Source organism: Silurus meridionalis, chromosome 8 (assembly GCF_014805685.1).
Source record: "Silurus meridionalis isolate SWU-2019-XX chromosome 8, ASM1480568v1, whole genome shotgun sequence".
Taxonomy (NCBI): domain Eukaryota; kingdom Metazoa; phylum Chordata; class Actinopteri; order Siluriformes; family Siluridae; genus Silurus; species Silurus meridionalis.
This window is the reverse complement of record NC_060891.1, coordinates 7174676-7194393: the sequence shown is the minus strand read 5'-3', so window position 1 is coordinate 7194393 and position 19718 is coordinate 7174676. Positions and strand designations below refer to the sequence as shown.

The 19718-nt window shown below is 46.7% G+C and overlaps 1 protein-coding gene across 1 annotated transcript in view; it reads left to right on the top strand.

The window, feature by feature from the left end:
• LOC124389836 (ryanodine receptor 3-like) overlaps positions 1 to 19718 on the top strand; it is a 462748-nt gene that overhangs the window by 177245 nt on the left and 265785 nt on the right. Inside the window, exon 22 of the mRNA XM_046855362.1 lies at positions 12978 to 13081. Within this exon, the coding sequence (XP_046711318.1) occupies positions 12978 to 13081 (104 nt within the window). The remainder of the gene's footprint in view (positions 1 to 12977; positions 13082 to 19718) is intronic.

The following is a 19718-nucleotide window of genomic DNA, read 5'->3' as shown; positions in this document are numbered from 1 at the left end:
TAAATATACAGTACTGTGTGAGGAGAAATGTAAAAACTATACCCAGGAGAAAGTCCAAACAGAACAGAGCAATGTACTGCAAAAAAAAAAAAAAACAGCAGCAAGGAGGTGCAAAGACAGCATGTAAACATTATACTGTAGTATAAAAGGTGCAAAACAGCATGTAAACATTATACTGAATACAAGGTGCAGTATAAATAATAATAAATATATAAATGGTGGTGGAGTGGATCGAGATGAGTGATGATTGTGTTTAGTCCAGGTTGTACAGTTCAGTAACAGTAACACACAGTGAGTGTGTGTGTGTGTGTGTGTGTGTAAGTGAGTGTGTGTGATTTCTGTTCAGTTCTTTGTGTTGAGAAGCCTGATGGCTTGTGGAAAGAAACTGTTACACAGTCTTGTTGTGACGGCCGAATGCTTGAACTGTTTTCCTGATGGTAGGAGGGTGAAGTATGTGTGTGAGGGTGTGTGTGTGATCGTCCACAATGCTGTGTGCTTTGCGGATGCAGCGTGTGGTGTAAATGTCCATGATAGAGGGGAGAGAGACTCCGATGATCTTCTCAGCTGTCCTCACTATCCTCTGTAGGGTCTTGCGATCCGAGACGGTGCAATTCCCAAACCAGGCAGTGATGCAGCTGCTCAGGATGCTCTCAATTGCCCCTCTGTAGAACATGGACAGGATGGGGGGAGGGAGATGGGCTTTCCTCAGCCTTCTCAGGAAGTAGAGACGCTGCTGGGCTTTCTTGGTGATGGAGCTGGTGTTGAGTGACCAGGCGAGGTTGTCCGCCAGATGAACACCAAGGAATTTGGTGCTCTTGACGATCTCCACTGAGGATCCATCGATAATCAGTGGAGATTGGTCGCTCTGTGCTCGCCTGAAGTCCACAACCATCTCTTTCGTTTTGTCCACGTTCAGAGACAGGTTGTTTGCTCCACACCAGGCAGTTAACCGTTGCACCTCTTCTCTATATGCTGACTCATCGTTCCTGCTGATTAGACCCACCACGGTCGTGTCATCAGCAAACTTGATGATATGATTCGAGCTGTGCATTGGTGCACAGTCGTGAGTCAGCAGAGTGAACAGCAGTGGACTGAGCACACAGCCCTGAGGGGCTCCAGTGCTCAGTGTGGTGGTGCTGGAGATGCTGTTCCCAATCCGGACTGCCTGAGGTCTCCCAGTCAGGAAATCCAGGATCCAGTTGCAGAGAGGTGTTCAGGCCCAGAAGGTTCAGCTTCTCGATCAGGTGCTGAGGAATGATTGTGTTGAATGCTGAGCTAAAATCAATGAACAGCATTCGTACATATGAGTCCTTGTTATCCAGGTGGGTGAGGGCCAGGTGGAGGGTTGTGGAGATGGCATCGTCCGTGGAACGGTTTGGACGATACGCAAACTGCATGGGGTCCAGGGAGGGTGGAAGCTGTGTCTTGATGTGCCTCATGATGAGCCTCTCGAAGCACTTCATCACGATGGGAGTGAGCGCGACGGGACGATAGTCATTGAGGCAGGAGACAGTCGATTTCTTTGGCACAGGAACGATGGTCATTGTCTTGAGGCACGTGGGAACAACGTTACTGCTCAGGGAGATGTTGAAGATGTCAGTGAAGACATCTGCTAGTTGTTCTGCACATTCCCTGAGCACTCTGCCAGGAATGTTGTCAGGTCCAGCAGACTTCCGTGGGTTAACTCTCACTTCAGCTGTGGTTAGACAGAGCACCTGGTCAGGGGGAGGAGGGATGGTCTTCCTCACCACCAAATTGTTCTGTACCTCAAACCGGGCGTAGAAGTCGTTCAGCACATCTGGGAGGGAGGCTTCACGGTCACAAGCAGGTGATGTGGTCTTGTAATTCGTGATCGCCTGGATGCCCTGCCACATGCGCCAGGTGTCTCCACTGTCCTGGAAGTGGTCGTGGATTTTCTTCGCGTGCGCGCGCTTTGCCTCTCTGATAGCACGAGACAGTTTGGCCCTTGCTGTTTTTAAGGCCGCCTTGTCCCCTGTTCTGAAGGCAGAGTCTCTTTGTTTCAACAGCGCACGCACATTTGCAGTCATCCACGGCTTCTGGTTGGAGCGTGTAGTGATGGTCTTGGAGATGGTCACATCGTCAACGCACTTGCTGATGTAGCAGGTCACTGATGATGTGTACTCCTCCAAGTTGATGGAATCGCCGTTGGTTGCAGCCTCTCTAAACATGTCCCAGTCAGTGCACTCAAAACAGTCCTGAAGAGCAGAAGTAGCTCCTTCTGGCCAGGTTTTCACCTGTTTCAGAACTGGTTTAGAGCGTCTGATGAGCGGTCTGTATGCTGGAATTAACATAACAGAGCAGTGGTCTGAGTATCCGAGATGGGGACGGGGCTCCGCACGATACGCGCCGGGGATGTTTGTGTAAACAAGATCCAGCGTGTTCGCTCCTCTCGTTGCAAAGTCCACATGCTGATGGAGTTTAGGAATTCGCATGGTTGAAATCTCTGGCGATAATAAACAATCCGTCGAGGTGAGCATTCTGCAGGTCGCTAATAGCGCCGTAGAGTTCACACAGTGCCTCCTTAGCATTAGCACTGGGTGGAATGTACACTCCGACAATGTAAACAGCGGTGAATTCCCATGGTAAATAAAAAGGTCTGCATCTAACAGTCACAAACTCCACTAGCGATGAGCAGTAGCATGAAACGAGCACAGAGTTCTTACACCATTCCGTGTTGATATAAACACACACGCCACCACCGCGAGTCTTACCGCACAGAGCTGTGTTTCTGTCGGCTCGAAACACGGTTAGCCCGTCTAGCTGGATGGCGGCATCCGGAACTCTGTCGCTGAGCCACGTCTCCGTGAAAACAAAGAGGCAACAGTCTCTAAACTCTCGCCGTGTGGTTTGCTGGAGTCGGATGTAGTCCAGTTTATTATCCAGGGAGCAGACGTTGGAAAGAAAAATGGACGGGATAGCCGGCCGGCTAGGGTTAGCATTTAGCCCAGCACGGACACCCGCCCGCTTGCCACGCTTCGCTTCCTCGAACAGTGCTGAGGTCTCCTCTCCGCCACCGGCATCAGGTAACACCGAGGGCTGGGGCCTGGTCTTTGTGGCCGAGGTCGCAGCAAGCCGAGGTCGCGAAGGTTGTTAATAAGATCATCATGCAGATTGTTGGTTGCATGATGCCTGTACTGTAACAGTGTCTGGTGGTCTGGTGGTCAGCTGACTCTGGTGTCCATGTATTGTGGAAGGTCGGGCCAAATATGGTGAAAGCACCATTTTTGGATCCGGAGAGGCCGCTGCGAGCTACTGCCGCGCCGCCATCTTGGATCTCACACTTAGAGTCTTCCTGTCACCAACAATTAATGCTTTGTCTAAAGAAGTAGCTAAATTTGTGATCTGCAAATCTGAGAAATGAGAAAATCAGAGTAGGGCCCTGGGGGTCTATAAATAATAATTAATGGAATTGACTGACTAGATCTACCGTTGGACACTGAATATTTTAAGTTGGTGTAAAGAACTTCAAATGTTTTACATTTGTGTTTAGTCTTTTGTGTGATGCTTAGATTAGTATTATAAAAGCTGTGACTCCTCCTCTGCCAATTAGACGGGGCTGGTGTATGTAACTATACCCAGGGGTATTCGCTTCATTTAATGCTACATATTCATTCGGTTTAATCCACGTTTCTGTCAAACACATTATTTTAAATTCCTGGTCAGTAATAATTTTGTTTATAGTAGGTACTTTTGACGTGAGAGATCGTCTCAAGGTTACGAACGTAACCCTAGTTCCCCGAGGGAACGAGACGCTGCGTCGAAATGCTATGGGAACGCCCCTGCGTGACCACGCTCTGAACCACGTGTGAAATCTAGCCAATAGGCAAGCCGTGACGTCATAGACAGGCGACGTCACGTAAACCAGGAAGCTACAAGATGGCTGTGCGGTGGTAGCGACATTAGCTTCTGCAAAGAGAGAAGGTAAGCGCGCAGGGATGCAGGGATTGTGGCACGGAGCGCGGCGTCTCGTTCCTCGGGGAACTAGGGTTACGTTCGTAACCTTGAGACGTTCCCCTTCAGGAACTCGAGCTGCGTCGAAACGCTATGGGAACGAGTGTCCAATCACGCCACACTGACCAGACCCTGCCGAAAGAGTGAGGGCCTCGGCACCAGCACGCAGGACAAAGGAGCCAGGGGTGGCTCCGAGGTCGAGGCCATAGAACCTGACAAAGGTCAGCGGGGTGGACCAACCCGCAGCGTCACAGACGTCCCAGAGTGACACTCATGTGGACCCGGCCGCAGAGGCCGCCACACTCCGGCGGGGAGAGCCCTGACCGCGATCGGAGCGGGGACCAGGACTCGCAGCCGAACAACTGCACCGACCACCTCCAAGGACTCGTCCTGTGGAGATAAGCACCCAGTGCTCGCACTGGACACAGCCGGGTCTCGTAACCCCTGGTCGGGGGCTATAACAGAGGAGGGCAGAATGCCTGTAACACGACACATCGTGTGGGAGCACCCGGCCTCGTGTAAGAACACTTTGGCCATGCCAGGGGGCAACTCCAGGTGGGACGAGGCAACTGCCAAGTCCCAGACAGGCACTCCAAGTCGTGTCCCGGGCCACAGCCTCCGGGCGCCCGCGGAGGAAACGTGTCACCAATGGGACCTACCCAGCGAACACGGAAACCCTCAGGGTCGAAGGGGTTAACCCTGCGGCAAACTGTACCTGCAAAAACACCAGAACTGAACCGACCGGGCAGTCATCTGGGTCCAAGTCATGGTGCTCACACCGTGACGCGAACAGTCGCCATCGTGCGGCGTACGACCTCCTCATGGAGGGAGCTCTGGAGTGGAGAGGGGCCTCTACTACCTCGGTAGAGAGAACAGCCGCTACAAACCGTGCCCCCTCAGGGGCCACAGTCTCCACAACACCGGGCGGGGGTGAACCAGGGTTCCGCCCGCCAACAAGGTGCTACCCGGAGGAGACAGACTCCCTACCGGCAAAACTTTCCCAGAACTCCCGAGCAGCGCAATCGGGAAAAGCGTACAGGCGTAGCCTCGGCCAAGACCGTCCCACGGCAGCCACTGTCTCGACAGGGCGTCTGCTCAGACATCCAACCGTCCCGGGATGTAACCGGCTCTAAATGAGAGGAGTTGTCCGGGACCACAAGAGACCCCTCGCCCGTTGCTCGCAAGGCGAGACCGAGGTCCCCGGTGGGCGATGTGCGAGACCACCGCAGCATTGTCGGCGGACCAACACATAGCGATCTCTAAGGACTGGGAGAAGTGTTGTAACCCCAACAACACTGCCAGCACCTCCCGGCAACCTATGTGCCACAAGAGGCGGGCGCTCCACAGACCCTGGGCGGAGTGGCCACTCATGACCGCTCCCCACCCGTGATGGGCGCCCGTCGTTGGCGTTACGCGACGACAAGGAGTCCCTAAAACGGGGCCTCGGGACAGAACGTAAGGTTCTACCATGCAACCAAGGCTCATGGGCACACCGTGAGACCTTGATGTGATGACACAGACTCCCTCAGGGGAGAACCTACTGCCCGGAGCCACCACTGGAGGGGCCACATGCGGACACTGCCGACATGAGACCCAGCAGCCTCTGGAACTGCCTCACAGTGACTAGGCGGCCTGCCCCTACCCTCCTGACTGCAGTGAGGATGACTACAAACCGGGCGGGAGACAACCGTGCCCGCAACTCGGCCGAGTCCCACACCACGCCGAGAAAGTGGCCCTCCGTGCTGGGAAAGTACACACAACCCAGCGTCTCAGTCTGAACCCCAGTACCTTCATGCAGGCGGGAACAGCACCTCAATGCCAAACCGCCAGGTGCTCTAACGAGCCACCATCAACCAATCGCTGATATAATACAGAACGCGGATGCCCTGAAGCCGCAGCAGGGTTAGTGCTGCGTTCACGCAGTCTGTGAAGGCACGGGTGAGGCGCTAGGCCGCACGGAAGGACCGATATTGGTAAGCTTAGCGAAAGCAACCTCAGGAACCTCCGTGCGGCGGTGAAGGACGGCTGCATGGGAGCATGCAACCTCCAGATCTAGCGTATGACAAATCAGTCCTTGGACTTGACCTGAGACACGACCTCTCTAAACGAGAAACCTGAACCCGAGCCTCAAGTAGCAGAGATCCAGAATGGGATGCAACCCACCGTCCTTCTTCGGAACAACGAAGCACGGGCTGTAGCAGCCTGACTCGCAAACTGAGGGGGGGAGAACCACCTCGATGGCCCCTTTCCCCAGGGTGTGCGCACTTCCTGTTCCAGGACCAGAGCCTGCAGGTCCCGCCAGGCGGGACACACCCGTCGAGCCGGGAGGAGAAGATGCGAACTGAATCACGCAACCCTTCTCCACAGTACACAGGACCCCCGGGCTGGCCCCCGACCCACTCAGAGTGGCTGGAGCGGTGCTCTGCAGCCGACCACACCTCCTGAGAGGCGGCGGATGACTCTCATCCGCAACGAACTGTCGGGCGGAAATAAGGGAGTTTAACCCGAGCGGCAGGAGCAGCGTACTGCGGCCGTTGAAGCCCCTGAGAGGCGGCGGATGACTCTCATCCGCAACGAACTGTCGGGCGGAAATAAGGGAGTTTAACCCGAGCGGCAGGAGCAGCGTACTGCGGCCGTTGAAGCCCCTGAGAGGCGGCGGATGACTCTCATCCGCAACGAACTGTCGGGCGGAAATAAGGGAGTTTAACCCGAGCGGCAGGAGCAGCGTACTGCGGCCGTTGAAGCCCCTGAGAGGCGGCGGATGACTCTCATCCGCAACGAACTGTCGGGCGGAAATAAGGGAGTTTAACCCGAGCGGCAGGAGCAGCGTACTGCGGCCGTTGAAGCCCCTGAGAGGCGGCGGATGACTCTCATCCGCAACGAACTGTCGGGCGGAAATAAGGGAGTTTAACCCGAGCGGCAGGAGCAGCGTACTGCGGCCGTTGAAGCCCCTGAGGCGGCGGATGACTCTCATCCGCAACGAACTGTCGGGCGGAAATAAGGGAGTTTAACCCGAGCGGCAGGAGCAGCGTACTGCGGCCGTTGAAGCCCCTGAGAGGCGGCGGATGACTCTCATCCGCAACGAACTGTCGGGCGGAAATAAGGGAGTTTAACCCGAGCGGCAGGAGCAGCGTACTGCGGCCGTTGAAGCCCCTGAGAGGCGGCGGATGACTCTCATCCGCAACGAACTGTCGGGCGGAAATAAGGGAGTTTAACCCGAGCGGCAGGAGCAGCGTACTGCGGCCGTTGAAGCCCCTGAGAGGCGGCGGATGACTCTCATCCGCAACGAACTGTCGGGCGGAAATAAGGGAGTTTAACCCGAGCGGCAGGAGCAGCGTACTGCGGCCGTTGAAGCCCCTGAGAGGCGGCGGATGACTCTCATCCGCAACGAACTGTCGGGCGGAAATAAGGGAGTTTAACCCGAGCGGCAGGAGCAGCGTACTGCGGCCGTTGAAGCCCCTGAGAGGCGGCGGATGACTCTCATCCGCAACGAACTGTCGGGCGGAAATAAGGGAGTTTAACCCGAGCGGCAGGAGCAGCGTACTGCGGCCGTTGAAGCCCCTGAGGCGGCGGATGACTCTCATCCGCAACGAACTGTCGGGCGGAAATAAGGGAGTTTAACCCGAGCGGCAGGAGCAGCGTACTGCGGCCGTTGAAGCCCCTGAGAGGCGGCGGATGACTCTCATCCGCAACGAACTGTCGGGCGGAAATAAGGGAGTTTAACCCGAGCGGCAGGAGCAGCGTACTGCGGCCGTTGAAGCCCCTGAGAGGCGGCGGATGACTACAAACCGGGCGGGAGACAACCGTGCCCGCAACTCGGCCGAGTCCCACACCACGCCGAGAAAGTGGCCCTCCGTGCTGGGAAAGTACACACAACCCAGCGTCTCAGTCTGAACCCCAGTACCTTCATGCAGGCGGGAACAGCACCTCAATGCCAAACCGCCAGGTGCTCTAACGAGCCACCATCAACCAATCGCTGATATAATACAGAACGCGGATGCCCTGAAGCCGCAGCGGGGTCAGTGCTGCGTTCACGCACTCTGTGAAGGCACGGGTGAGGCGCTAGGCCGCACGGAAGGACCGATATTGGTAAGCTTAGCGAAAGCAACCTCAGGAACCTCCGTGCGCGGTGAAGGGCGGCTGCATGGGAGCATGCAACCTCCAGATCTAGCGTATGACAAATCAGTCCTTCTCTCTAGACTCTGGATGCGCTCTTCTAATGCTAAGATCTTTTCCGTCAAAGAGCAAAATAGCTTACACTTCTCGCAGATAAAATTATAGCTAAATATGGAGAAAGACTGACTAAACATGTTGCACTTCACACACTGAATGAGCTGGTTGCTCTTCCAAAAGCAAAAAGAGAAGAAACGGAGCCAACGGAAAGTAGAGGATGCAGGAAATCAAAACGCTATTTTGAGATTTTAAAGCGATGAGAGAGAAAAAAAAAAACTGTAAAAAGCCCACGGACACTGAACACATTGTTCCGCCCAACCTAATCCTCAGCACCATTGTCTAGGGGTCATGGTCAATGGCCAGACAGAGCGAAAGATACTTCCGGTCCTACTGCAACCAAGATCAAGCGAGCTGGAACCGTTTCCTTCCCTGGGCCGAGTACGCGCAGAACTCCTTGCACCAAGAAACCACTGGCAATCCAGCCTCTGCTATTTCTCTGGATGGACGAACAATCCAACATCCTGGCCATGGATCACTGGTTCCGGAAGAGCATGCGGGTGGGAGTTGGCACACATGCAGCTCCAAAGAGCCCTCAGGACCACCCGGAGGTTTGCAGATCCTCAGAGATCGGAGGGCCCCCCCCCTTACCAACCAGGTGATCAGGTCTGGTTGTCGACCCGAGATCTGCGCCTCCAACTGCTCTGCAAAAAGCTTAGTCCCCGTTACATCGCGCCATCCAGAATCATCAGGCACATCAATGAAGTTGCCTATTAGCTCTCTCCCGGTACCGCATCCATCTGACCTTCCACGTATCACTCCCAAAACCCTTCACACCCCCTACCACAGAGGACCCTGGAGTTACCGTCGATCCTCCTCCCTGGACATGCTAGACCAACCGCCAGTCTACTCCGTCTGGGAGATTCTAAACAACGTAGGGATTCTACCCTGGAATACCTTGTAGACTGGGAGGGGTAAGAACCGGAGAAACGCTTTTGGTTTGCCAGACAGGACGTATTGGACCCAGTGCTCCTGGAGGAGTTTCACGCCAGTCACCCTGACTGCCCTGCACCCCGGGCCGCAAGTTAGAGTGTTGAGAGCTGCCCCAGGAGGAGGGGGGAATGTCAGAGAACCACCAGCCATGCCTCCCTCCTGCACTCAGCACATTCGCTTAGCCTTTCCTTCCTATTAATCACCCACACCTGTCTCCAATCCTCACTCCCCTTTATAAAGCCCACGTTCCCACTCACTCACCATCTGATCTACAGTTTACACTACAGACCATTTCTGTATGCTCTGTATCCCACCCATTTTCCGGTGTTTACTTTTCTGGAAGCTCCAGCTTCATGTACTAAGGCAAATAAAGCTTATTGACTTGATTCCGGTTTCTGACTCTTGATCGGTGCGTGACAATACAATTTAGCATTCATGAAGCCTTTCCAAATGTGCAAGTTGCTCATTCCATTCTAATGCACATCCATACCATCAGAGATGCGGCTATTTTAACTGAATGCCGATAACAAGCCAGATGGTCCCTCTTTTTGTTTAGTCTGGAAGGCTTGGTGTTCATGGTTTACCAAAATATATAAATAAAAAATATTCAGAACAGTTTTTTCATTTTGCTCCAGTACATTTTAAATGTTAATGAGCTTTGGCCCAGAGAGGATGGCAGAATTTCTAGATCATGTTCACGCATGCCTTCTTTTTGGCATGATAGTGGTTTACCCTGCATTTGTGGATGACATATCAAATTGAATTGACAGACAATGATTTCCTGCGGTGTTAATGAGCCCATGCAGTGGTTTCCATTACAGAATCATCACGGGCATCCAATATTGATGTTCAACCTTGCCCCTTGTGCACAGAGATTTCTTCAGTTTATTTGAATGATATGTTCTGCAAATGATGAGAGTTAACTGTTTCGCAATTTTATGTTAAACGTTTATTCTGACATTGTTCCTCAATTTGTAGACACAGTCTTTCACAGATTGGTGAAGCTCTGTCATCTTTACTTCTGAGAGACTTGCCTCTCTAAGATATACTATTTACACCCAATTATCGATTAATCTCATTAGTTGCAAAACGTTACTACAATTGTTTCATTTTAATAACACTTACTATTTCCAGACTTTTTTAATTCAATTAATTTTCAATTCAGTTTTATTTGTATAACGCTTTTAACAATGGACATTGCCTTAAAGCAGCTTTACACAAATAATGTGGAGAAAGAAAGAAAAAATTGATAAGATTGTCAAGGAAAAACTCCCAGAGAGGACATAAGGAAGAAATCTTGAGAGAAACCAGACTGAAGAGGTAAGCCATTCACATTTGGGTGGCACAGAATGTCCATTTTTTTTTTACAGCTTAACGATGCTGAGGTGTGCAGTGATGATCAAGTGCGAACTGTAGTCCTGTGTCCGTGTACCAGACTGTTGACATTAAGTAACACTTACTATTAAGTAAGTCACACTTACAGACCCAAGATGGCGCCGGTGAGGTTGGCTGCCGTCACGACTGCTCCCGCTACGTTTTCTCTGTTTTGTTTATTTTATACTTTTGTTTAATTTGTTACAGTTCCATCTACACAAGATGGACATCATTAGATATGACAGAGACACTGTTATATCTATTGGTGTACAATGCACTCACCTTTTGCCGTTTTTTAAACCCGGACCCATGCTGGCCGAGAGAGATCCTGAGGGAGAAGAAAGGACGCGACCCGGACCAGCATCCACGAGGGAAACGAGCTGGCGTCCCTCTTTCACACTCCTGCACACCAAACCTGGAACTACTGACCATCAAATGTCGGCAGTATGGGATTTGCACAAGACATTAACTGTTCACCAAACAAAGCATCCGGACACTGCGCTCATTGTGGTCGGAGCTTTCAACAGTGCCAACCTCAAGCATGCACTACCGAACTTTTACCAGCACATCACCTGCCCCACCAGGGGCGAAAGGACACTGGACCATTGCTATACAACATTCAAGAACAGCTACAAGGCACAATCACGTCCACCGTTTGGGAAATCGGACCATGCCACCATCTTCCTCATGCCCGTTTATCAAACAAAGGCTGAAACAGGAAGCTCCGGTTCAGAGGGAAGTCGCGCGCTGGACTGACCAATCAATGGCCGCTCTGCAGGACGCTTTGAATATCGCAGACTGGGACATGTTCCGGCGCAGCTCTGATGACGTCAACATGTTTACGGAAGCGGTTGTGGGATTCATCAGGAAACTAGCGGATGATACGGTGCAAAAAACCACTATCAGAACGTTTCCCAACCAGAAGCCGTGGGTGGATAAAATCAACCGCGATGCTCTGAGATCCCGTTTCGCTCCCTACAACACGGGGCTCGACACCAGGGACATGGAGGAGTACAAGTCTGCGGCGCTAGCGGCACAACCAGCGTGCACGCCGAGAGAGCCGGAGAGGTAAACACGTTCACCATCTCGGAGCATGACGTGAGGAGGGCATTCAAGAGAGTGAATACCAGGAAGACAGCAGGACCAGATGGCATCACAGGTCGGGTTCTGAAAGCCTGCACTGACCAGCTAGCACCGGTGTTCACTGAGATTATTCAACCTCTCACTGGAACAGTCTGTCGTCCCCTCATGCTTCAAACAGTCCACCGTTGTTCCGGTCCAGAAGAAACCCCAGCCCGCCTGCCTTAACGATTAAATGCCCTGCAGCCTTGACCTCAGTAGTGATGAAGTGCTTTGAGAGACTGGTCAGAGACTTCAACACTGCCTCACTACCAGACACACTGGACCCATTACAGTTTGCGTACCGTCAGAATCGCTCTACTGAGGACGCCATTTCACATCTCCTCCACACTACAGCCACCTGGACCAAAGAAATGGGAATTATACAAAGATGCTGTTTGTTGATTACAGTTTAGCATTTAACACTATAATTCCCTCCACACTCACCTCTAAGTTCCTGGAGGTCCTGGGACTCAGCCTGCCGCTGTGTCAATGGATCTCTAACTTCCTGACTGACAGACCACAAGCCGTACGGGTGGGAAAACACACATCATCCACCCTCACCCTCAGCACTGGAACTCTGAGTGTTGAGTGTTCTGAGGGGATGACAGCATACAAATATTACAGTTCATTAAACACTCTGTATTTATAATCACTCCAGATTTTTACTCCTTTCCTTTAGTAAAAATCCTGATCAAAGGCTTGAGACTCTGAATGAATCCCAAACACTAACTGGAAGACTGTTGCATGACTTATCTAACTTTGTAAGATAAATATGTGCCCCCTGCTGTAGTCTTCATTTTTTGAGTTACCATCGACACCTTTTGATCCCAACCTTATTGAGACGTGACACAACCTTTTTTTCCCCCTTACAATGCTTCAGTTTTAACATTTGAAATATTTCTATATTCTATTCTAAATAAAATATTGATTTATGAGATGCATTTATTACATTTCACCCAGAGTCCCAACTTTTTTGGAATTGTGATAAGAAGCTTGCACTTTTTTGCATGTTTTTTTTTTCCACCTGAAAATTCTACTAAACCAGATTATTAGTATTCCAGAATCATATTTCCTCTACATTAAATAAAAAAATACACTAAAATGGCATTTCTTCTTCTTTAAAAATGTGTGTTTTTCTTTGAATACCATTTATTATTCTCTACTTCTCCCTCTTTATAGCAATCTTAAGTCAGTTTTAGGGTTCGCTATGACTATCTATACTTATTATACTTATATATACGTATTATAATTGTTTTTGGTGGTTGCCCTGTTGCACTTTTTCTTGAGCAGTTTTTTAAACAGAGGATCCAATTTGCTGTAATGATTTTTATGCTGTCCTTTCACAGATAAGAGATGATAATAAACAGCAGCACCCCTGTCTGGTGGATTTCTCGAAGCTGCCTGAAACAGAGAGGAATTACAACCTACAGATGTCAACAGAGACGTTAAAGTAAGCCCTCTGGGTGTGGATGAACGTGTTTGTTAGTAATTGCAATTATATGATACAGTGCCCTCCACAATTATTGGCACCCCTGTTTAAGATGTGGTCGTGGACTTCTAAAAAAATTCTCCTTTTTTTTTAAAACAACATAGAACCCAAATGCAAAAAAAGAGAAAAATCCAACCTTTTATTTAAGTACATTACTTTGGTGGTAAAAAACCACACATTTAGAAAAAAAAAAAACTTGAAATCATGTGTGCCACAATACTTTGTACAACCTCCTTTTGCCAACAAGACAGCACTTATTCTCCTCCTATAACATTTCACAAGATTGGAGAACACAGAGAGAGGATTTTGACCATTCTTCTTTGCACAATCTTTCTAGATCATCCAGTGTCCTGGGTCCTCTCTTATGCACTCTTCTCTTTAGCTCGCCCCACAGGTTTTCGATTGGGTTGAGGTCTGGGGACTGAGATGGCCATGGAGGACCTTGAGTTTGTGACTGCTGAACCACTTTTGTGTAGATTTTGCCACATGTTTTGGATCATTATCCTGCTGAAAGACCCAATGACAACCCATCTTCAGCTTTCTGGCAGAGGCCATCAGGTTTTTATTTAAAATATCCTGGTACTTCAAAGCGCTCATAATGCCATGCACCCTAACAAGGTTCCCAGGGCCTTTGGAAGAGAAACAGGCCCACAGCATCACAGATCCTCCACCATACTTCACGGTGGGCATGAGGTGCTTTTCGGCATACTCATCTTTTGTTTTACGCCAGACCCACTTAGAGTGTTTGTTGCCAAAAGCTCAATCTTAGTCTCATCTGACCAAAGCACACGATCCCAGTTGAAGTCCCAGTACCGCTTAGCAAACTCCAGGCGTTTACGTTTGTGAGTGTTAGTGAGAAAAGGCTTTTTCCTTGCATGCCTCCCAAACAGCTTGTTGGCATGTAGAGGCGTCTGATGGTTGTTTTGGAGACTCTGTGACCCCAAGATGCCACTCTTTGATGCAATTCTGTGACGGTGAGCTTGGGAAATTTTTTTACTTCTCTTACCATCCTCCTCACTGTGCGTTGTGGCAAGATAAACTTGGGACCTCTTCCAGCCTTGTTTGTCACTGTTCCAGTTGTTTTAAACTTCTTAATGATTCCTCTGACTGTAGATACCGGCAAGTTAAGGCGGTGGCTATTTTCTTGTAGCCATTGCCTGACTTATGAAGGTCGACACACATCTGCCTTACTTGAATGGTGTGTTCTCTTGTCTTTGCCATGTTGACAAATGGGTAAGAGAATTAGGCCTCTGTGTCACATCATATTTATACCCCAGGGAAACAGGAAATCATGAATTACTAATTAAAAGTCCCTAGATACCCTGACCAACCTTAGCAACTACAGAAAAATATATATAAAAAAAAAACAATAAAAATTTCAGAGGAATTGTTAGGGGTGCTAATAATTGTGGGACACATGATTTCAAGTTTTTTTTTTTCTTCTAAATGTATGATTTTTTTTTACCACCAAAGTTATGTACTTAAATGAAAGGTTGGATTTTTCTCTTTTTTTTGCATTTGGGTTCTATGTTGTTTTAAAAAAAAGGAGAATTTTTAGAAGTCCACGACCACATCTTAAACAGGGGTGCCAATAATTGTGGAGGGTACTGTATATGTGATATATATTTAAAAACACATAGAAATGAGTTTTTTCTATTAAAATTGCTTAAATTGTTTCACATACAAGTATATATTCTGTTAACAAGTAGCCTTGATATTTACTATAGGTTACATTACAGTAATCTATAGTAATAGGTTAAAAAAAATATTTTTATAATATTAAAGATCTGTTTAAGACATTTAATATGAAAAACTTGTATTTTCTGTTCAAATTAAGAAACAAAAAACTTTTGTTTTTTCTGATTAAGTTAAGGGTAGTAGGGGTCAGGTTATGCTATTTTCACAAATTGTACTTTGTTTTAAACAGGATATGACTTGTTTGTCTAGAGCTGGACAGCATAATCCAATTACAATTTAACTCCATATCTCGTAATGCAATTCCTTTTGTATTACCACACATTTACAGTGGGGGAAATAATTATTTGATTCCCTGCTGATTTTGTGAGTTTACCCCCTTACAAAAGATGAACAGTCTAGAATTTGTATTCTAGGTTTATTTTAACAGAGAAAGACAGAATATAAAATAATCGATAAACAAAATGTTAAAGAAAGGCTATACATTAATTTGTATTTGATTAAGTGAAATATGTATTTGATTCCGTACCAAATTAGCAAGAATTTTGACTCCCACACACCAAAATTAGTCCTGTACCTTTGGTAAAGTACTCCTAATATTAATTATAAGTATAAAAGACAGAATCAACCTCTTCCATTCAAACTTCTTTACCACCATGAGCAAGACCAAAGGACTGGCAAAGGACGTCAAGGACAAGAAAATCTACAAGAAAATCAGATTGTTGCCTTGGCTGTATGTTATGACTAATTGTCATACTTGAAGACCTATCCACGACCCATCCTCAGTGTTATGGCAGCCTTGTGCAGGTCTACAATCTTGTACCTGATGTCCTTTGAAAACTCTTTGGTCTTGCCAATGGTGGTGGTAGAAGTTTGAATCGAAGAGGTTGATTCTGAGATGAAATACTTATTTTACTTGATTAAATACAAAATAATTACATTATATATATATATATATATAGATAGATAGATAGATAGATAGATAGATAGATAGATAGATAGATAGATAGATATTTTTTTTCTGTTAAATAAACCTAACATAAAAATTCTACCACAAAAATTATTTCCTCCGCTGTATTGAGTATATCTATTCGACTGCAATTACTATTGTTTTAATTAAATGATGCTTTTTGCATGTGGTGAAAAGCATTTGTTGTGGGTTTATTTAGTATTTTTGCATAGCAGGGGTTCCCTTTTAGGCAAACAACCTAAATGGACATGAAAGTTCTGTGAATCCAAGCCTTGAACACATTTTTTACAAATTACAAATGCTTAGTTACTGTACTTAAGGAGATTTTTCTGGTATCAATACTTTACTTCACTATTTATTTTTATGACAACGTTTTACTTTCACTCAACACATTTTTACACAAATATCTGTACCTTCTACTTCCTACATCTTTCAGGCGTGTTAGTTTTAATCTTTTTGGTGAAATGTCAATATTTTATCTTCTAATTGCATGCTGTTTTCATGCTTGAAATTTAAGCATAATCAGTAAGAGCTATAGTCAGTGACAGAAAATAAGCACTGTTGTGGTTCATGCACAGTCTCTTCACAATCCATCTGTAAAATAAACATTAAGGAATTAATTAAATAATTAGTGTAGATATTCCATAAAATGTAACCCATGTTATTTAGGATGTGTGCATTGAGAGCTACAAATATTAAACAACACAAGATCCATTAGGTAAATAACAAATGTTTTACAATATAAATATTCAAGAACACATTGTATAGCAGTTACCTAAACAATTAAAACTGGTTTAAATTTAAGAGAAATAAAGGTAGTGTTCAAATGTTCTATAGGCCAAATTCATGGCCTTTTTTCCCTCACAGTGCTATTTTGCCACATGGTAAGATAGGGTAAGATGCCTCACAAAGTCAAAATGACATTCCAAGATGGCGCCAGTGAGGAACTGCTCCGGCTACACTTGTCTGTTTTATTTTATATATTTATTTTCATAGATACTGTTCATCATCTTTACATATGACAGAGCCACTCATATCTATTGGTGTACAATCTACTCGCTTTTCGCCGTTTTTAAACCCAACCCCATGCTGGCCGAGCGAGATCCTGAGGAAGAACAAAGGACGCGACCTGTACTAGCGTCTGCAAGGGAAACAGGCTGAGGGCACGCGCAAACCATGCTCCCTTACCTAGTATCCTTTTAGTCAATGTGAAGTCTCTAGAAGACACTAACTCTACACCAAACACAGCATCGGGATGCGGCGCTCATTGTGGTGGGGGACTTTAACAGTGCCAACTTCAAGCGTGTACTGCCAATCTTCCAGCATCACATCACCTGCCCCATCAGGGTCGAAAAGACACTGGACCACTGCAACACACCATTCAAGAACAGCTACAAGGCACAATCACATCCACCGTTTGGGAAATTGGACCATGCCGCCATCTTCCTCATGCCTATATACACGACCGGGGATTGAACCCGGGCCACATCGGTGAGAGCGCCGCATCCTAACCACTAGACCACCAGGGAACCTTTCAAGTACAATCACACTAAATTACTTTAATTTGTACTCTGTCAATATCTGCCATAATCATCCATTCCTTTCTAGAGATCATGTATATACATATATTTTTCTATACTTTATACTTAAAAAAAAATGTATGCTTATATTCTATTTCTTTTTCATGTTTAAATGTTAGACAGTTGTGAAAAGCATTTCACTGTATGTCGTACTCTGCATGTATATGTATGTGACAAACAAAATTCTAAATCACAACAGACCCCACAACAACATCCAAAGAACTCTAGGCCTCACTTGCCTCAGTTAAGGTCAGTGTTCATGACTCCACCATAAGAAAAAGACTGGGCAAAAATGGTCTGCATGGCAGAGTTCCAAGACGAAAACTGCTTCTAAGCAAAAAGAATATAAAGGCTCATCGCAGTTTTGCCAGAAAACATCTTGATGATCCCCAAGACTTTTGGGAAAATACTCTGTGGACTAACAAGACAAAAGTTGAACTTTTTGGAAGGTTTGTGTCCCATTACGTCTGGCGTAAAAGTAACACCGCATTTCAGTAGACGAACATCATACCAACAGTAAAATATGGTGGTGGTAGTGTGATGGTCTGGGGCTGTTTTGCTGCTTCAGGACCTGGAAGACTTGCTGTGATAAATGGAACCATGAATTCCTACCTTAAAAAGGTGGTTCATGCTCGAAAACCCTCCAATGTGGCTGAATTACAACAATTCTGCATAGATGAGTGGACCAAAATTCCTCCGCAGTGCTGTAACAGACTCATTGCAAGTTATCTCAAATGCTTAATTGCAGTTGTCGCTGCTAAGGGTGGCCAAACCAGTTAATATATTTAGGGGCAAACACTTTTTTTACACAGGGTCCTGTAGTTTTGGATTTAGTTTTCTCCCAATAATAAATACCTTCATTTAAAAACTGCATGTTGTGTTCACGTGTTATCTTTTACTAATTTTTCAATTAATTTGATGATCTAAAACAGTGTGACAAGCATGCAAAAAAAAAGAAATCAGGAAGCACTTCTTCGCACCACTGTATGTGTACATACAGTCCTTGACAAAAGCCTTGTCGCTTGTGTACAAATTGACCTGAAGTGCCACTGAAAAATATTTCTAATCAAGATTTTTTTTTTTTACAAGAAATGGCTAATTTTAATCGCAACAGCTTTTGTAATAATGTTTCAGTGCAAAACGAAACTGTCAAAAAGTATTCTAATATTCACAGCTTGGTAAAGCCCATTGAGTCAATTTTTGCAATTTTTCATATGAGCTATTTCTAACACCAATTGATTAATTAAATGTCAGGTTAATAGCAGGTGTTTCTACAAAATAGATAAGCGACAAGACTTTCGTCAGGGACTGGCGTCAGGGACTGTGTGTGTGTGTGTATATATATATATATATATATACTTGCAATCAGAAATATTCAACCCTAAAGAGTTTTATATATTTATATTATATATTTTATATTTATATTATATATTTTATATTTATATTTAAAAATCTTTTCAAAGTGCAGGATTCTGCTTTGGATGGCTTCTTAATGAGTTTAGTGATACATTAAATCAACACAGAAAATGTATGTTACATTATGTGTAACAGTATATTTTGTTAAGATCGCCATGTCACAATTATTCAACCCCTATATAGTATTGTTGTTTTTAAAGCTTTCTGACAGTTTTTATGGCGTGAAGCGGAGCTGAAACATCATTAAGCCTTTGGGAACTCTATAACGATCCTTCATTTGCTTCAGCTGTGATGCATATATAAACCCTGATGTCTTTCCGTTAGAGTGCTCCACTGAGCGCTCCGCTCCACAAAATGACCACAAAATGGTTGTTGTACTGCCGCCCGGCTGCTAAACAGACGTTGTACAAGAGGTGCAAGAAACAGCATGTAAACAGTGTAATATGTATTTGCCAAACCAGGCAGTGATTCAGCTGCTCAGGATGCTCTCTATGGTCCCTCTGTACAACATAGTCAGGATGGGGAGGGAGATGAGCTTTCTCAGGAAGTAAAGAGGCTGCTGGGCTTTCTTGGTGTTGAGTTACCAGGTAAGGTTATCCGCCAGATGAACACCAAGGAATTTGGTGCTTTTGAAGATCTCCACTGAGAATCCATCGATGATCAGTGGAGAATGGCCGCTCTGTGCTCTCCTGGAGTCAACAACCATCTCTTTGGTTTTGTCAACGTTTAGAGACAGGTTGTTGGCTCCACACCAGGCTGTTAACTGGTGCACCTCCTCTCTGTATGCTGACTTGTTGTTCTTGTTGATAAAACCCTCCACGGTCTTGTCATCGGCTAACTTGACGATGTGGTTCGAGCTGTGCATTATTATACAGTCGTGAGTCAGCAGAGTGAACAGCAGTGGGCTGAGCACACAGCCCTGAGGGCCCCAGTGCTC